Here is a 19,545-nt window from a genome sequence, read left to right on the forward strand (position 1 = left end):
CAACCTACTGAAAATGAATGCATAAATAAGTTTTTCCATGTCTTGTTTAGACTGAAACCCCTTAATTCTAGCAATGTTTTTCAGGTGGTAATAGGCAGATTTAGTGATAGACTTTAGATGGTTGTTGAAGTTCAGGTCCGAGTCAATAATTACACCAAGATTTCTGGCTTGATTTGTAGCTGTCAATGACATGGAGCCAAGGTGAGCGCTGATCTTTTCCCTTTAATTTTTAGGGGGCAAAAATGATCCCCTCTGTCTTTTCTACATTTAGCTGGAGAAAAATAGTATAGATTGACTCTTTTGAACGCCAAAACAGCCGTAACCTTTGAGTAAGTGAGTGAACCCGCACGAGGTGTGATACCTGAAAGACAGAACTCAGGGTGCATTTGTCTCTTTACCATTACATCACTTGACACGGAAGTAAAACTTTACAGCGCACACGCATGATAGGGAATTTTGACTTTGAGCTATTGGGGACTGTTTTGCGGTTTGATTGCATAGAAGATGAATATTTTTGGAAAAATTGTAGGAATCTAGAAGAGAATTGAGGTTAAGAGAAAACAAAATACTTTTGTGGGGATAGTTTGAGTATCCACGTGAGCAGCACTGTAAAGTGGGCTGGTGTCTTATCCAAGAGGCAAAGGGGAGTCATGTTAGATGTCTTAATGGGACTGTTTGTTGGTCTCTGTTAAGGCATGAGATCAGCATGTCACACTGAGCTGTCATCATGTAAGTCCTTGTCCTGGAACATATTACAATCAGGTTTGATTGCTAAGACTTATAGGTCATAATTGTGTTTTGGGCTTTTCATGTGTTTCTCCTCAGCAGATGCAAGATCTTGAAGAAGAACCAAGAATCTACTTCCAGTTAAACATCTTGCTGAGCCTGTCTGTCAGTTAATATGAGCTGGAAAGTGGGGAAACTGGACCAATGAAGATCTCTGTACAGACCTAACCTGAGCCCAGGTGTGTCATGATGTTTCGGCTTCGATCCATAAAGCCCTGCCTCCGGAGGCTCCTTCATGGGACCATGGTCAACAGAGATCAGATCCTGGAGCGGCTGCAGGTCTGCTCCATTGAAGACCAGCTGTTTGATGTGGTGGGCAAGAACACAGCAAAACTTACAGTGGACCACGTGAGCTGTGCTGTGAACTTGCTGTGGCAGTTTCAGAAAGAGAGACCTGAAGTGCTCAGGACTGTCGACCTCATCAAGACTCACCCGCAGTTCTTGACTCTTCGGGTTTTGGCAGAGAACAAAATTGCTCTTATGGATGATTTAATGCTGGTCGACATGCTTTACATTTTCCTCAGGTATATTAACAGATACAATCTTTTAATTACTTAAAAAAATATTATACACCTGTAATAGTCACATGTATCAATATGATCTCTCCTGTAGGCTGAATGTAGAACATCACGACTCTCTTGTGCAGCAGATGGTTTCTGAAGCTTGGCTAAGAATAGACAGGTATGTTTGCATAACAGTTTTAACTAATTCCACTGATTTAAACATCATGATATATTGTTTCATAGTGTGTTATTATATTAAGTTATATTAAGTTATGACATCTCATGGAATGTTAAACTATAGTATTATTATATTGTTATATATTATAGTATGTTGATATCATTTGGTTATATGTTATAATATTTTATAAAAATTATGTTATATTAGGATATTACTATATTATATTATATATATTATATCGTGCTACACCACTCTATATGATAATTATTTATTTGTTTAACTTATTTACTCTCGAATTAATATTCTCAATTTATGTATCTACTTTCATCATCTTATTTACACACACACACACACACACACACACACACACACACACACACAAACTGATGTCGTTGTTTGCACAGTATGTTAATAAATAAAAAAAATAAAATAAAAAATAAATAATTCCACTGATTTACAGAAGTTGAATTTAAACAACTGAAACCAAACAAGGCCTAGAAGACATACCAGGACTCCTGATCTTAAAATATTAGTAATCTGAAACAACGAAATAGTGGCTTTTTATATATGTGTATATGTATATGTATATATATATATATATATATATATATATATATATATACTCATCACAGGCTAGGACGCTGGTTTCAGGAGATGGGAGTAACAAATCTAGAATATCAGTATAATCATTTGTGCCGTCCTTCCCTTTTATGAGATCAGTGTAGCGCTTTGCATTTCCATGCAAACATATTATAGATTCATACAGCACCTATTAGGTGCTGGGAGCATGTTATTACTGTATTACTGTATGGAAGGACGTGCAGGATGTAGTCTGAAAACTCACACTAGCATACCCAAACCTGACTGGATTGTTATCAGTCACTTGGATTATAAATGACTTTAATCGATCTTTCATCAAATCAGGTTTAAGAAGATTGGTGTTTATGTGGGCAAATGTTTACTCAACTCTATTAGTCTGTTGATGCAGCCGTGGGTTTTAGTGTGGTGCTTCACTCAGGAACGACTCGGAGCGACTCTAAATATTTGACTAGGAAAAGAGTGAAAGAGAAAACAAACTATAATATAAACACTACTGTGAAAGAAAAAAAAAAGATCAGTCTCACACTCTCAAGGTACAGTTAAAGTTGTGCGTGGATATTATGGATGTGGATAATTCTATGCTGAGCTGAGTCTGTAATGTAACAAAACTCTATATCTGAATGGCTTAATTTCACACCGTATGTATGTCCAATACCTTTTGGATTGTTGGTCAGTCACCCAACCATATGCACTCAGCCAATCATAACATTCCCTTTTAACACTTAACATTTCACCCAAATCTTTTTCAGACTTCCAATGTCATCCCTATCCAAGTTTTCTGTGTGTTTGAACGACCAGCACCTTCAACACAGTCCTCTAATGGGTCAGGTCACCAGCATTATGGATCAGAAGTTGTCATCTATTGATGATGCCAGGTCAGATTTGGAAAAAAAAACCCAACATAAAACAAAATATTGCATCACTTAATGTATTTACTGTTACCAATACTTAGGATTTTATGTCAATTTAAATTATTTTTTTTTCCAGGATCCTAACTGCTTTGATGATTAGCGTGTCGTCACTCGTGTCTCCTCGGCTACGGGACGCTCTCATAAGCAGATCAGATAATCTCCTGCACACTGTGGATCCCTCAAATTTTAACATCCCACGGAAGATGGTGCAGTTCCTGCGGAACATCAAGTACATTCACCGACCCCTGCTGGAGAAGTGCAACGAGATCTTTTTGCGCAACATTCCCAGAATGAATGCAGAGAATATCAGCATCGTCCTGGGTCTGTATCAGTCCCTCCAGTTCAACAACTGTGACTTCAAGCTGGCTGCTAAGCAGAAGTTGACTGAACTGATTGACACATGCACTGATCCTTTCTCTTTCACTAAATTGTTTGTTGCGCTGGCTCCCATGGCCAGTCCGGAGAGCAGAGAGAGGTTTGTATTATAGTTAATGGAATGATACATGAGTGTTACAACAGTTTTTAAGTCCCTCTGATTTTTGGTGTGGTTTTATTTTTCTCAGGTTGGAGAACATGGCCCTCCTGCTGGTAGATGAGTTTAGTGCCCACCAGGCTCTGGCTATAGCTGAAGCATTGGAAGAGATCCAGAGCAGAAACCTCAGCTTGCTGAGCAAGTGAGTTCATTTATTTCCTTAAAGTACCAGCATAAATTAAATAATGTTTCCAAATATAAGGGGGAAATTTCAAGTTATTGCAAACAGTTCTGTTTTACTTTCATATAGTCCTATATCCAAAAACGTTGAGATGTGGACAATGTACATAAAAATGTAAAAAAAAAAAAAAGGTCCGTATCTATAATGATACGAAGGTTCATTACTACAGGCAACATGAATAACTTGAACAACATCATGAATCCTGAACCATTATAGAGGTTTCAGAGCTACAGTGCTATTCAGATGGTTTTCAGGCAAGGTCTTGCTGACATCAGCAAGACCACACTAATCCTCGTTGTGCATATATGAGAAAATTATAGTTTTATAGTAAAGAAGTCCACACTTCCTTACTGTTTAAAAAATGTTGTTGCAATATTATTATTTAATTACGTCAACGTAATCCAGTTTGAAAATGATTGCAGTTCAGACAATCTAATGATGAGAGGAGATGATATAATAAAATTGAGATCAGAACTATTCCAACATTTTTTAACATGTTTTCCATTAAATAATACAGTTCTAGTATCTGCAGTATATTTCAATGAAATATGGTTTATCTGAAGTAGAAAACTTTTAGCACACTGGATATGCAGAAAGGTGCGTCGGAAGAGGAAAGCTGCAGTCAATTTAAAAAAAAAAACTCCTGCACACCTTCTTCTCACAGTACTCATGTTTATTGGGCCAACGTTTCGGTCATAGACCTTTTTCAAGGCATCCATGCCTTGAAAAAGGTCTATGACCGAAATGAAATATGGTTTGAAATGCAGTTTAATTTGACTTGTCTTTGTTTTAACTTGCAGTCTAGTAAACACAGCGACACAGAATATCCAAAACAAAGATTGGGACTTAAGATTCCTTCTTGAGTTTGTAATCAGTGTTCGGGAAGAATAAATAAATAAAAAAAAATGATGATTCTTTCAGAATTGCATCGGTAATCAAAAAGAACCTTCATGTCTACAAGTCCGTGGAGGTGGTCAGGATCACTCAGGCGCTATTGTTGTTGCAGCATCAGAACCCAGAGCTCTTTACAAAATTAAGGAGCACTGTGCTCAAGTAAGTGTTAAAGGACTATTTGCTGCATTCTTTTTTGACTAAATTAAATGTAAAATTGTAATACTTAATCTGTGTTAGCTTTTTGCAGCAGAGTTTCTACCCCTATGAGGTGACCATGCTGATTCGAGTGCTGTCCACGCTGCCCTCCCCGCGCCTGGACGAGGGCATCATCTCGCGGGTGGACGCGGTCGTAGAGCAGTGCAGCCTCGCTGAGCTCAACACCCTTTCATTTGCTGTTGCCAAGTGGCTGCGGAATGACCAGTCCTACCGCCACAACACCACCAGCAAGTACGTGCGGCTGCTTCAGACGCTGAGTCGCTGCGGCCATGACAGGCTGCACACGGCTGACCGGCTGGACTTGTTGCTAGAGGAGCTCAAGTTCATCTCGGGGGAGTGGTTTGAGGAGATGCTGCTCGAGGAGACCATGATTACGCTGAAAAGGATGGTCGACCAGATCAGCTGGGCCAATGCACCCGAGTTGGCCTTCTTCCTGACCAGGACAAATCATCGCTGCCCTCCGCTGATGGACAAAATTGCCAGTGTGGCAATTGCAGACATTGACAAGGTGGTTTAAAGGACATCCCGGCATTTTATTGTGGAGTAATTGGATTTATATTAGGCCTGTGTTGAAAAAAATCTATTTTCCGATTCTAAATCGATTCTCATATTAATTCCTAAAAATCAATTCTTATGTCTAAAGATCTATTTTTATTTTTTTATTTTTTATTTATTTTTTTTTTCCATAATTTTCGCCAGGTGAACTTTAATCCCAGTAGTCGGACACACAGTTTGTCATGACACATGCCAGGTGCTTCATGGCAATATGTGTGCGTGGTGACAGAATAAATTAGATAAGCTAAAATGATTTGTTTACTGCATGAACTGTTGCAATTTCTTTCTTTTTTGCACCTTAAATGGATATTGAAAGGCCTGTTTGAGTTATTTATTTCTTAGTTATTTCACAATAATTATTGTGAAATTATTATTTCACTAGTTATTTTACAGTCATATAATTCAGGCAACAGCTCAAAAAACATTTTAAATAACACTAAGCCAAATCAATATCGAATCGGATCGAATCGAATCATGATAATCGATTCTGAATATTAAGAATCGGAATCGAACCGATTCTTGACATTTGAATCGATACCCAGCCCTAATTTATATTGACTGTATTTTTCTGTTTCGTTTTTTTTAGATTCACTACTCTGCAACATATGCCACCTTGCTGCCCTTTTCTGTCCTGAACTATGATCCTGTGCAGGCAGACGAGCTGTATGAGACTTGTATTAAGCGCTTCACTCCTCATATCAGTAAGTAACAAGTCACACAATCAGACAGCATATCTTCCTTCATACTCTCACTTTTCAATCTGTGTTCTTCCAGGCTCCTTTGACCCACATCTTCTAGTCCTCTTTGCGTACTCCATGGCAGTAGCGGACCAATTTCCTGAAGAGCTAATTAGGGAAATTTTCAGCATAGATTTTCTGGGAAAGCTGGACTCCCAATTGGAAAGTACGATTCTGAGTGGTTTCAGTTGTTGTTTTTTCAAATTTCAAATTCAGTATCTGAGGCTCAGTTATCCATCTTGAAATGTGAATGACAGTTTTGTCCATTTACAGTAATGGGACTGTTTATGTTCCCCCTTACAGCACTACCCGATGCCCTCAACATGCGAACGCGGCTCCGCCTGATGGAGCTCAATCGTGCCGTGTGTCTCGAGTGTCCCGAGCTCCTGGTGCCGTGGTTTCATGACCAGTACTGCCAGCAGCTGCAAAGAAAAGGTTGCTATACGATCGTCTGGTTTAGGTTTAGGCTTTTTTGTTTCAGTTCACTCTGAAATCGTGGATTTTCTCTTTAGCGCTTGTAAAATGATTGTGTTGTTTTTGTTTTTTAGGGAATGGAGCAATCAGTCCAGTGCAACAGCAGATCCACAAAATGCTTGGCGAAGTTCTTGGTGGCATTAACTTTGTCCAAGTAGCAGTTACCACTCCATATTTCTACAACGTAGGTGAGTACCACAGGGTGATGCGCTGATAATCTACCACATCTTCCCTTTTGGAAGTGTCACATGAGGAAGAAAGACGTCATAGGACGTAAGAAAACTATAATTACAATCCTGTCAGTTTGATTGTGTTGTGTGTAGCTGCTCTGTGTTATTACTGTGTAGCTCTTTAGAGAAGCTGGTCAGAGCTCTCCCTGTCAGCGTGGGCTTGATTGCAGAGATTTAATCTTATGCCAGCCAGTATTTTACCACAGGTTTGTAAAAGTCAGGGGCACGGTGGCGCAGCTGGTAGCGCAGCCGTCTCACAGCAAGAAGGTCCTGGGTTCGATTCCCTCGAATGCTGTGGGCGCTGAAGTGCGTGTTAGTTCCCCCATGACTTCAGCACCACACCCTGGGTGGGGTTCAGGGCCGTGCCGCCCATAGGGCAGGTTAGGCAAATGCTAGGGGCGCCAGCATGCCAGGGGGCGCCATGCAATCAGCTGTTTTTTTTTTTTTTTTTTTTTTTTTTTAATTTTTTTTTTTTTTTGAAAAATTAGAAATGAATACACTAAAAAACAACAACAGTACATATATAGCCAAAAGTCTTTAAATAATAAGGGAATCGTTTTTCTAATTTTAATTTCTGCCTGGCTGCGTCCTTCTGCCTCTCTGGCAGCCACAATTAATTTTGCTGCGGTCCCTCACCTCAACACACTCGCGTGCGGCGCCCCTCCCCCACCCACTACGGCGTAGCTCTGCGTTGCTGTAACGTAGAACCATAAATCAAACTTTAGCCAGTTGTCGCATCAGAAGGAGCCTTAAAGCAGGAAATATGTTTTGATGTGGATGGAAATATGTTTTGTTGGGGTTTTCTGCCCACCCCTGGATGAAACCATCATTGGTAAGCTGTCATATTATTAATTATTTCTGATAACATTGTCATGACGCTGACCACCGTGTCTGATTGTGTTAAATACATGTCGTTGCACATTGTAAACTGTTGTCGTGTAGGTTGAACACACGTGTCTGAATTGATTTACTCAGCCAATCCGACATCTATGGCTAAGATGAAAACTTAGCCTTAAAAGTAAAAATATCCCCACAGTAAGTCATAATTATGAGATATAAAGTCAAAATTATGAGATAGAAAGTCAAAATTATGAGATAGAAAGTCATAATTATGAGATATAAAGTCATAATTATGAGATAGAAAGTCGAAATTATGAGATAGAAAGTCGAAATTATGAGATAGAAAGTTGAAATTATGAGATAGAAAGTCATAATTATGAGATAGAAAGTCAGAATTATGAGATAGAAAGTCAGAATTATGAGATAGAAAGTCAGAATTATGAGATAGAAAGTCAGAAATTTTATGAGATAGAAAGTCGAAATTATGAGATAGAAAATCATAATTATGAGATAAAAAGTTGAAATTATGACTTTTTATGTCAAAATTATGACAAAATTATGATATTTTTATTTTTAAGGCTAAGATTTCATCTTATTTTTTTCTTTTACTGGCGGAAATGGGCTTCCATAGACATCACTGGATGTCATTAGATTTTTATCTCCAGTTTGATACTTATATCTTAAAGTCTGCATTAGGCTTATAATTAGGTTTGACATAATGACTGGTAAATCCATGGTGCTGAAACCTCATTTGAATAGTTCTGACCGTGTCGTCTGCGTGCTGTGGTTGTGTGTCAGAGGGGCTGATCCGTGGCATTTTTTTTAGCTATTACGTTTTAACGGAGATGTTTAGGCCTCAAGGGCCCATCTAGAATGCTTCTCCCCCCTAGGCTGGGACCCCTGCTCCGCCCCTGACCTTGACAATCATGTGCATTTAAGTAATCCTCACGTTTTAGTGTTAACCTTACTTCTGATTGTCTGCTGAAAATCTAGATAATTGTTGGGAAAACGGGAGCGATGCTAACATGTTAGCCGGTCAATGGCTATAAGGCTGTTGTTATTGTTGTTAAAATTGTTATTGTAAGATGTTGTGGGCTAAATTGAGGTTTTTACAGGGTATTTTGTATATAGTTATTACTGGTAGTAGTTGTTATTATTTGTGTGCAATACCTTTTACTTGACCTATTTTACTATTTGAAATTTTGTTTGTGTTTGCACTTGTTTCTTTATTTAATTGCTGCACTGAGTTGTTGTATTACTTATTTATTACATATTATATATTTAATTATTTAATACATCCTAAAGAAATTGCTATTCCGTTTGTGTGTGTGTGTGTGTGTGTGTGTGTGTGTGTGTGTGTGTGTGTGTGTGTGTGTGTGTGTGTGTGTGTGTGGTGGTAGTGGTAGTGGTAGTGGACGGGACGGGACAGGACGGGAACGGGGTGGGGGGGCGCCAGCAAATATTTTGCCTAGGGCGCCAAATGGGTCAGGAACGGCCCTGGTGGGGTTGGCGAAAGGATCTTTCTGTGTGGAGTTTACATGTTCTCCCCGTGTTCCCTTGGGTAGCTAATGGGAGCTACCCTCACAAAAACATGCTACAGACTGCTCACTCCTCAGGTTAAGAAGGAGACCTGTGTAGGGCCTCATGGGGTTGGTAGAGGATGGCAATCCCAGGACTGTCACTTAGGTAAGAGCACTGGGTGATGAAAATGGGAAAAAAATCGGGGATAAAAAAAGTCCAGTCCAAGACTGACTCTTGGTCCGATTTTAAGGACTTTTAAGGACTTGTGACCTGGCTCAGACTTGAGCACCGTTGACTTCCATGTGCACTGACTGACTTTTAAATTAGAGGAAAATTATTATTAATATAATTAATGACTATGTTCAATTCTCACATAATGCCATCAGTTCATGTTTTATGTGCATCTTGTTTGGCACTATGGCACTATAATGCCAGACGAAAATGTCCAGAGGAATGAGTAATTGTTTACTGATTTGGTTAAAAAGTGCACTTTTATTGTGTCCAACTCCTTTTTTTTTATTACAAAATATATAATAAATTCCTAACTCAATAATACATGATTTTACTGTTTTGTTGTTTTTTTTTTTAGACTTTGAATGTAAATTGGACAAACACTTGCAGCCGCTGCCCTACACCGAGCCGAGCACCCTGCAGATCTCGGACAGAGGAAAGGTTTACTGGAACTCAACAACACTGGAAAACATCCGGGACGAGCTGCTGCCTGGAGCTCAGCGGTAGGATACAAGCCCCTATGTACCACTACAACATCTGACTCCCCATGGAGTGCTTTTTGATTGTCTCGAGTTTAGAATTTAGAACAGCGTCTGAGCTGTTGCAACAACATTTTGCGAGTTATAATGCAAAAAAATACATTAAATGTCATTAATAGATTTTAAAAAGGAATGATACAACCCAAATGAAAAACGTATGACATTCTGTTTTCCCTCGTCTTTCCCTCAGTGTTGCTGTGGACTTCCTTGATTCGAAGTTCTTCTGCAAAAATTCTCATCATTTGAAAGGTGAAACTTTAATGAGAAAGAGGCACCTGGAAATTCTCGGATATCGCGTTGTTCAGGTGAGAGAATGGTTTATTATGATAACGACTTTGTGATGAAGTTTAATTCTATTGAACATCAGAAATATTGTCAGAGATGGTGAATCAGCTGGTGTTATCTACTAATTTTGCAGATCCCTCACTTTGAATGGAACTCTATGGAACTTTCAACACAAGACGCTTGGAAGGAATATCTGAAGAAGAAAATACTCGGATAGCTTCTTATTTGATAAAACAATGACATAAACTGTTACACTGAGCACTGACTCACCCTAGTTTCCAAAAGACTTTGGCAGTGAAGAGTTAATATCCATGAAGTGCTCCTTATTTTTTGTTGAAATATAATCTAAAATTGGCATGAATCTACCTCATTCATGTTAAATAAGATCATGTTTTATGTGCTTTTGTATTAAAATAAGTTAAATGTAATAAATCTTGTATTATTTTCTACTTTATGCATTTAATTGTGGAGTCACTTATGAGATTAGTATCAGCATTGCTGGTTCCTTGTGTGTTTGTGTTTGTGTGTGGCCCGAGTAAATATTTTATTTGTGTTGAAACAAAAGAAACAAACTAAAATGCCGAACGGACTCATTGAGTTTGTGATATTTTAATGGTATACAGTGTATTTTAGGGAGTTGAGTGATAAAACTAATTTACACAATAAAATATTAGACATGACAGGAACTTTTGTTTAGTTTGATGATAAAAGATAAAAAGCCACAAAACTATAGTACATTTGATTAAAATCTAACCTAGAGGTAAAAATATGTTTTGTTAGTATTGATAACAGCATTTACATGTGATTCTCATACAGCCAGAACAACGGACGTCCCTCGTTACAGTTTGGGCATTTTGGCTGCATTTAGGCGCATTGAGACACAGGAAGATCCGGCTGCATAGCGCATCTCTCTGATCATACCGGACCACTGTTTTTTGTCGTCTTCGTACCTGTTGGTTTAAGAAACAAAGAAGTTAGGTAATTTAAATGCTCTCATAACTGAAAGAAATGTGTAAATGTAATTGAAAATGGAAAAAACCCAAACATACTGCCAAATGTCAATGACTTCAGTAGGAGCGCACTCTTTGTTCTCATTCTCCAACACAGCAAAGCCTCCTACGGCATATAGAAGCCCTCCAACGCTGACCAAATTCATTGAACTCCTCTCCTGGGGAAAGTCTGTAAAAGGCGACCACCTGCAAGAAAAGATGCAGAAGCTGAAGCTAATGTCACCTCTGGGCTTTTCTTAAAAATGCAGATCGAACACGTCTGTTTGCAGTCACAAAGAGGTGATCTGAAAATTTGATAAGATATTGAGTATGTTTGTGCAATTAGAACTTGATGAAGTAATTATAATGAAGCAATATGCTAAATATAATTCTTGGCCAAAACAAGTCTTAAACTGTGAAGTCAAATGCAGGATACCACCAATTTTAAACAAATACTGTTCACTTGTGAACAGAATTAAATACTTTTTTTAAAACAGAATGACATGAAATGCAGATTTTTTTTTTAAAGGAACGACGTGTATAGTAATATCAGCACTTACTTGTTGGTTCCAAAGTCATACGCTTCGCAAGCACCCGTCAGGCCGTCCTCATTGACTCCTCCGGCAACGATTATCTTCCCTTTGTGAATAACTGCTCCAAACATGGATCTAGGCATCTTCATGGCTGCAACCTCCTTCCACTCTGACTTCTTGTGGTTGTATGCAAACATCTTGTTGGTTGCTTTACTTTACCAGCAGACAAAATGATCCACAGTAAGGGTTAATATAATATGAGGGTCAGATTCAGACTTTATACACAATGTTTTGCTCTTGTAGCCTTACTTGTCGTCTGTTTTTCCTCCAATACTGTAAACCAGCCCATTCTCTGAAACCGCACAGTGGCCATGGATTTTCAGAGGTAACTTTTTGGTTTCCGACCACTTCATTTTTCTAAATGTGCACAGTACAACAGGAGATATTTTAATCTTACACTAATTTCATATGAATTCTCTGACTGGACATGGTTACTGTATTGAACTTACTCTGTGTCGTAGCACATGACGGTGTCATGAGACTCATTGGACTGTAAATCTTTCCCTGCTATGGCAAAGAGGAGATTGTCAAATTCACCCATACCAAAGAGACACCTCGGGGAAGGCATGGGTGGCAGAGCAATCCATTCAGCAGCAAGACTGTCCAACTGAAAACAATGTTTAAGATATTAATTGAAAAAGAAAAGCATGAGTTTTCACTTGATAATTGTTATATAGATATATATCAAAGCTTTTCTACCTGGTAGAAGTAACACTGCAGTGGGCTGTCTTTGTCTTCTTCATCCATAAACAGTCCTCCCAACACATACAGATTGTTCTTCCTTGTTGCCAGACTGACATGGTTTCGGGGGATTTGCTCAGCCATGGCTGTGAGAAAACATTCGTTGTCTTGTGCTTCGTAGGCCACAGCAGCAGTGTCGTTTAGCATGACAATCATTTCCTTGGTGTACATGCCATATCTGCGGTTATCGTTCAGGTAACCAGGTAGCTTTCCCTCCTCTCCTTCCGCTTCACCTTCCCCCTTCTTCTTTTCAGGCAACTTCCCGGCAAACGCATCCTTGATGTCCTTCGTCTTTTTGACGAGCTCAGGATTTCCCTTAATAAGCTCTTCTTTCTCCACTTTCTCCTTAAAATACTTCTCTGGAAGCAGACGGAAGCGAATGTACTCGAAGGCGTCTTCCAAGGATTTAGCACGTTTGTCCTTGTCTTTTTTGATCCACCTCATGAGAGACTCAAACACGACCTCTTCCTTTTCAACGTTCAACGCGTCAGCTCCGATGATGGCAAAGAGTTCTGGTGGAGCCAGGTCTAAGAACTCATCCTCCTTAGCTATGGTCTCGAAGCGATCTGCGATGTAATCTCTGGCTGCCATGGCCAGTCTCGGACAGTTCAGCATCAGACCCAGCCTGTAGATGGCAAGGCAGCTTTTCATGGTCAGTTTCTTCTGGAGATAATTCACACAAACTGTGAACACTGAAGGAATCTGGAGGCGATTAGCAAGAGCCAAAATCTCCTGTACGTTGTTGTCATTGATGTCAATGTCAGCTGAGTACATATAAGTCACAATCGCCTCCATAATATTAGGGTCAAGATCCTCCAGAGAAAACTCTTTCTTATCTAACTCCTTGCCATCCTCTGTGAAGAAGAGCTCCCGGAAATATGGACTGCATGCTGACAGAATGAGCCGATGGCAAGGGATGCTTCTGTCTCCAACCTTTAGTATGCAGTCAATTAACTTATTCTCATTCAGAAGCTCTCGGAGTCCGTCCTGCAGCAACGTGCTCTGAAACAGATGGAGATCTTCTCTCAGACCTTGAGGATCCATTCTCTTTGGACAGGAAGTAAGTGGAATAACGATCGCTGACGACTGATTGTTCCAGCTACTGAAGACAGAGAACTACTGGCAGCCAGGTCTGAAGCCACTTCAATATAACTGTGCCCCTCTAAATATAGCTAGCCACCCCATCCACGAAGAATTCAGGTTGACCAACCCGGAGAGCTCACACAGCTGTCATTAAGCACAAACAACTGTGAAGCGTTGTCACCCCACTGAGTAGCAGGAACATTGTTGTGCGACCAAACAGAAGTAATACATGATCTTTATCATTAGTTGACTCCTGCGTTTCCCATTAAGCAAAATAAATATTGGAAATATTGAAATACTTCACACCATAGAATGACTATTTATTCAAATGCTTTACTTACCGTTTAAAAATATGTCTGGCAAATACTACGGTATTTTGGGGACGTGTACATGTTGACTGAGTCACAATTCCCTGATAGCAATGACCACCTTCCCCACAGTGGGTGTTATTCAGTGTTTTGTGTGTGAGACATCTAAGAAGGGAGTCACCTAATGAGTAGACGGGGTCAGGAACAGCTGCTGCCACGGGAGGTGACAGGTTATACCTTTTTAACATTTTCAAAATAGTTTTACATCTTTGTCTATACCCCAAGATCCTTGTGTTCCTTTCTCATCTAGTCAAATTCTACTGAATCTGATGATTGATCAATTACAAAGAAAAGTAGTCTTTCAAATTCATTTTATTCATATTAGATGATTAAAAAACAAGTTCTAATCAATTATCTTTGAACTACAAAAATACTTTTAGAAAACTCTGTGACAATATCTATTTTCTACTTTTTAAGAACATGTTTTTACATATAAACTGAAAAACTTGACCTAGATAAAGATGTAGTCTATTTTTACACATGTAGCTACAATATATACATACAGGACATACTGTAAATGCTTCATGCTGTTTCAGCTCATGACTTCCCACAGCCCCTGAAGCGTAAACCCATCCTTCAGCTTTTCGATGGCAAGACCAAGTTCCTCAGAGAAAACTGGTTCGCGGTCTTGTTGCTGTGGAGTTAAGATAAATAAATTGGGTTTCCACAAATTTCATAGTCCATCATGCTGTTAAGAACAATACTCCAAGTTGATAATTATTCATTACACAATTTACCTTGATGCCATCAGCAAAGTATGCCTGTAAACAAGCACATAATTAGCACAATTAATGACATTTCCAGGGTAAACTTGCAATAGTAGAATATAAGAGGTATTAGGTAGGTCGTAGATTATATGTTATAAGGTTTTGGACTAAATAAATATTTTCATAGCTATTATAACTACTGGACAGAGTTCCGCTTTATTGTTGTCTTTACATCACATTACAGTGGCTTACTGTGGTCCTTTAAACTTCTTTTATTCTTTTAACTTCCACTTCAGAGTGGAATGTACGGCCGTGTCAAAAAAGAAAAAATAATTGAAAAAAGAATAATTGAAAAAAGTACACCCTTTTTCAATTTTAAAGGACAGAATATCAGGACAGAATTAAAACATAATAAACTACTAGGTCTTGAAATAAGACTAAAAACAACCACAAATAACAACAACACATGACATATTACACCAGGTTGTTATTCATAAAGTAATGATAATTAATAACCTGACGTAATATGTAATGAAATAACAAAACCCTTCAGCATTTTGACAAAAAAGAAAAAAAAATCTTGATGCAGAAGTGGTGTGTGAAAAACTAAGAACATCTTTAATCCCTCTGTGGAAATAAAGATAGTAAGTATCCATTTGTGCTCCTAATCAAAAGTACTTAATTCATAGATCACCAGTGGTTATTATAACCTCTTTAAATGCATTTGTTTTGCAATTTTGTTGGTCTGGAGCATTCAGTTGTGTTTCAACTAATTTCCATGGGGGGAAAGCGTGAACAATGATGCATTATGAAGCAATTGTTGCTGCCTCACATTATGAAGAGCGTTATAAGGCCAAACTTCCCAGGATTGGACATCCCAGGAAGTTCACACCAAGGTCGGTCTATGAAGGTTTGTTGCCTTTCAGGCAGATCCTCAGTCTTCATAACCCTCAATGACCCTAAGAGCTGTTTGGTCAACTATTGTTGTACTAGCAACACAAACATGAGCACTAGGCAACATAAATGTATGTTTATTCTTTGTGCTGAAGGACATTTACTCATAGCTATTCTGAGAGACTGAAAACCAAACCTTTAAAACTCCCAAAGGAATGATGTGTGTAAGCAAGGCCGACTCACAGTGAAAGCATCAGTCTGTTCGTCAGGCTCAATTTCCACATCATCAGGAAGTTGTTCCACTGTGAGTTCTTCCAACGGCTGAGGCTGAAATCATTTTTAGGACAAACGGCACTATGAAAACATGGACAGCTTAACTGCTGCCACTCAGAGATATTCATAAATATTCATGAGGATGTCAACAGCTGTTAAGTTTAAAATAGACAGAGTATTTTTGTCATTGACTTGTTTTTAACTTTAGTGTTCTCCTTGTGAAGCAGCAAGGATCAGTGATTCTCCTGTTGTGGTTGTATACTTACCTTTTCCTCCATTTCATAGTCCACTCCAAAGATTGGATTGGCAGAATACACTTTATGCAAGGAATTGATTTCTTTGAGTGCATCTTGAAGCTTATCCACTGGATCAATCTTAAACCCAAGCACATATCCTCCGCTCTAAAACCAAAAAGACAGTGTATATTTGCATATCATCACGTATCACGCATTAAGACTGAACATGAAAAAACCAGATTAATGGGAACGAATGAACAAACGTTACCTGTCTTGAACTTTCTATGACCAAAGCGAGGCCAAACTTTGAGTCTCTTATTCTGATTGACCACTTGAGGGGAATAAAAAAAGATTTTATAAATCACACAATAGCCAAAACGGGAACACACACACAGTTAGCTCAGAATTGCATCACTTGTACTGTATTTAATAATATAATGAATTATTAACAAGTAAAATAAATGCAATAAACTGAGTTTGGCTATGATTGGAACAATGATTGGAAACAGTGCACTTCAATCAAGATGAAAGTCTACTGTACTTACAATCTGGAGGTAAGGAATGCTGACATTAAAGCTTTCGTTCATATTGGCGTGCCACACAATCCTGACGTTGGTGATAAAGAAGGTTCCAAGGTTACCCTAAAAGAAAGAGCAGTGGCGTAAATAGTGTCTTGGTAACAAATTTTACCGATCAATGATTTAAAAAATGACACAGAGAAAAGCAAATTAAGGACTGTACATTTCTGCAACAAGGCCGGTACCTGATCACTGGATAAATTCCAAACACCATTGATTTTATCATACACTTGCTCCCGTGGCAAGAGTCTAAGCTGCTTGTTTTGAATAAGAGCAGCTCGCAGTTTCAGGTCCCGGTACATCTTAGAAGTCTCATAAGCCCTGTAAAAATGAGAAAGATATCTTTAAAATAAAGTCCCTTCAGAATAGATCCAAAGTTCAACATGTCAGTGCTACTTCACCTGTGTACAGCTATCACAGAGGTAAAGAGTCTTGGACTTCCCGGAACCAGATTTGTAAAGATGAACTCAAATCTTGTGTTGTTGGACTTTGTTAAAATGTAGAGAGCTTCAGTTTGGCCTCTCAGTTTCTGGAGAAGTGGAATTAATTTTGTGATTAGTCTGTTTATCTGTCCTTACGTTTATGATTCAGTTTATAATTATGTAAAGAATAAAATGGCCATTATTGTATTTGCTTGATTAGATATTTTCTTCTTCTAAGTGAAAATTAATTAACACACAATTATTTTCTAAGCTTAAATGTATTTAAATTCTAACCAAATTGATAACTCACACAATAGCTATAGATAAAAAAGTGTGGTTTGTGAGTTATAAAATGTAAAACAGATTAAAAAAGATAAATACATGTAGATATAAGACACAATGGACTTACAGAGTTCGCTGCTCTTGTTGTGATGTTAATAACCGAGTTGTAACCCACAGCTAGAGAATGAAAGCAGAGATTTTCATAAAGATTGGTTACAATCCATGTATAATTTCACGGTGGTTTATTGACATTCGCTTTTAAATATGAGTACTTGGAATAAACTAAGAACTCGTGGTCAGAGGTGTCAAGTAACGAAGTACAAATACATTTTGGTTATCTATACTTCACTGGAGTAATTATTTTTCAGACGACTTTTTACTTTTACTCCTTACATTTTCACGCAATTATCTGTACTTTTTACTCCTTAGATTTTAAAAACAGCCTCGTTACTTTATTTCATTTCGGCCTTAAAAAAAAACAACTATCCAGTTAAATTGCTCCATCCGGATAGAGTAAATTTGGTTGTGGTTGTGGCTCAGATGTTCTTGTCCAGTTTTGTTCTTACATCAGATTCCTGCAACTAAACTTGGATGTACATTCCAATAAAGGTTAGGATAAATGATAACATGCCTCTGAAGTTTGACTTTTTGCACCATTACAATACTTATAGGCAACTAGTCATCATATCTTCTGCTCTCTGAAACACATGTTAATGCTCAAAAGTACACATATATGGTTCTATAATATATTTGCATTATACTAAGATGCATTAATTTTCAATGGCTTTTGTCCTTAATGGCTTTTTTCCCCCTTACATTACTTTTACTTTTATACTTTAAGTAGTTTTGAAACCAGTACTTTTATACTTTTACTTGAGTAAAAAACTTGAGTTGATACTTCAACTTCTACAGGAGTATTTTTAAACTCTAGTATCTATACTTTTACCTGAGTAATGAATGTGAATACGTTTGACACCTCTGCTCGTGGTTCATACCATAATAAAGGAATAGAGGAATACATCAAATTAACACATCTTAGTCACGTGGGTTTACTTACACAAGTTGACTCTTGGCAGAGCCACAGAATGCCAAATGATCCTCAGGTTTGTCACCAGGAGTCGTCCTGCAGAAAGAGACAATCATAGTTTTTTACTTGCCCAGTGATCATCAGCCTCAAATGGTCCAGATAAATGACACAAGCACCTCGATCTCCATTGTTTCCCTTCGTGTCTTCAATGGAGTCCAGGCAGTCTATCAGCGCCTCTCCTGGACGGGTTTTCATTTGCCTGTATTATTATTAATGCACAGTGAAACGTTATGGACACAAGTGTCAGTGTTGGTGGAAGATTACATGCTAAAGTGGCTAAACAACGGTGAAATAATCCTAAACCAGAACAGAGTTAACTTACTGGGCTGTTATGTCGAATCTGACGTCTCTGTCCTCCCAAAGAGCATCTAAAGCAGACGACATTGCAGCACTTTGCTATTCTCTGTGGTTACAAAATGTTTATGCTGGTAAATACGGGACAAGCTAATCTGCGAAGCTGCGCAGCGTCATCATCACCATGGCAACAGACGGCAAGCCCGACGGACCAAAAGTGTGTCACGTTTTCGTTGTTCAGCTTTCCATGAAAACAGAAGACCTGTTGATAAGCCAGGCATCCCTGTGGTCCTGACTCCTGGTTACAGTTGCAGGTAAAGTGAGAATTGAGTTTAAAGTTGGAAAGAACTTTTAAGGTGGGGGAATAAGGCTGCCGGAGGGAATGAAAGCCCCAAATACCAAAGATACAGAAAACAAGCGTGGCTCTTTTGGAGCCTGTTTGCAGCAATTTAAATGCCAGACATGGTTTTCTCTAATAAAATTCTATAATGACATTTTGGAATTACAATTATGCACGTAATTCCAGATTATTTGGCAATTCAGTGTGGCAGTCTTATGCTGTTCAAATTAATCAAATTCTCTCGCTTTGCATGAGCTAGTTTTTTTTATTTGCTTTGCTTTTATCCATGTAAACGATGATTTTTTAAAAACATTGTTACATGCCTTATTGGATTCTGTTCTGACAGGGGCATTTCCCTTTAAAGCCCAAACAAAGAAAGGACTTCCTGTGTATTTTTGTAGTGTTTATTGTCTGTAACTACAAAAAATACACAGAAAGTCCTTTT

At 38.4% G+C, this 19,545-nt stretch overlaps 3 protein-coding genes across 4 annotated transcripts; 1 reads left to right on the forward strand and 2 right to left on the reverse strand.

Annotated features, from left to right (window-relative positions):
- The first annotated feature begins 427 nt into the window (after positions 1–427).
- fastkd1 (FAST kinase domains 1) lies at positions 428–10,848 on the forward strand. 2 transcript variants are annotated; one of them, XM_061723546.1, is made up of 15 exons: positions 428–729; positions 826–1,310; positions 1,399–1,467; positions 2,817–2,942; positions 3,055–3,453; positions 3,542–3,652; positions 4,613–4,744; positions 4,823–5,309; positions 5,943–6,057; positions 6,131–6,259; positions 6,397–6,528; positions 6,642–6,755; positions 9,748–9,892; positions 10,119–10,233; positions 10,347–10,848. In XM_061723546.1, exons 2-15 carry the CDS (start codon positions 973–975, stop codon positions 10,428–10,430), a joined length of 2,496 nt encoding a protein of 831 aa, XP_061579530.1. In that variant the 5' UTR covers positions 428–729; positions 826–972; the 3' UTR covers positions 10,431–10,848. The 2 variants fall into 2 exon arrangements, with proteins under 2 accessions (XP_061579530.1, XP_061579529.1); XM_061723545.1 differs by having other exon boundaries at positions 829–1,310.
- On the reverse strand, positions 10,807–13,666 carry klhl41a (kelch-like family member 41a). The gene is made up of 6 exons (XM_061723547.1): positions 12,495–13,666; positions 12,245–12,402; positions 12,045–12,152; positions 11,763–11,948; positions 11,263–11,409; positions 10,807–11,163 (listed from the first exon to the last, which is right to left on the reverse strand). Exons 1-6 carry the CDS (start codon positions 13,578–13,580, stop codon positions 11,052–11,054), a joined length of 1,797 nt encoding a protein of 598 aa, XP_061579531.1. The 5' UTR covers positions 13,581–13,666; the 3' UTR covers positions 10,807–11,051.
- A 701-nt stretch (positions 13,667–14,367) lies between these two features.
- bbs5 (Bardet-Biedl syndrome 5) lies at positions 14,368–18,937 on the reverse strand. The gene is made up of 12 exons (XM_061724476.1): positions 18,789–18,937; positions 18,583–18,665; positions 18,437–18,502; positions 17,507–17,556; positions 17,077–17,204; positions 16,861–16,996; positions 16,643–16,738; positions 16,366–16,428; positions 16,128–16,262; positions 15,832–15,915; positions 14,725–14,748; positions 14,368–14,621 (listed from the first exon to the last, which is right to left on the reverse strand). The coding sequence occupies exons 1-12, from the start codon at positions 18,848–18,850 to the stop codon at positions 14,520–14,522; spliced, it is 1,029 nt and encodes a 342-aa protein (XP_061580460.1). The 5' UTR covers positions 18,851–18,937; the 3' UTR covers positions 14,368–14,519.
- Positions 18,938–19,545: the final 608 nt, after the last annotated feature.

This window comes from Cololabis saira, chromosome 6, assembly GCF_033807715.1.
Source record: "Cololabis saira isolate AMF1-May2022 chromosome 6, fColSai1.1, whole genome shotgun sequence".
Taxonomy (NCBI): domain Eukaryota; kingdom Metazoa; phylum Chordata; class Actinopteri; order Beloniformes; family Belonidae; genus Cololabis; species Cololabis saira.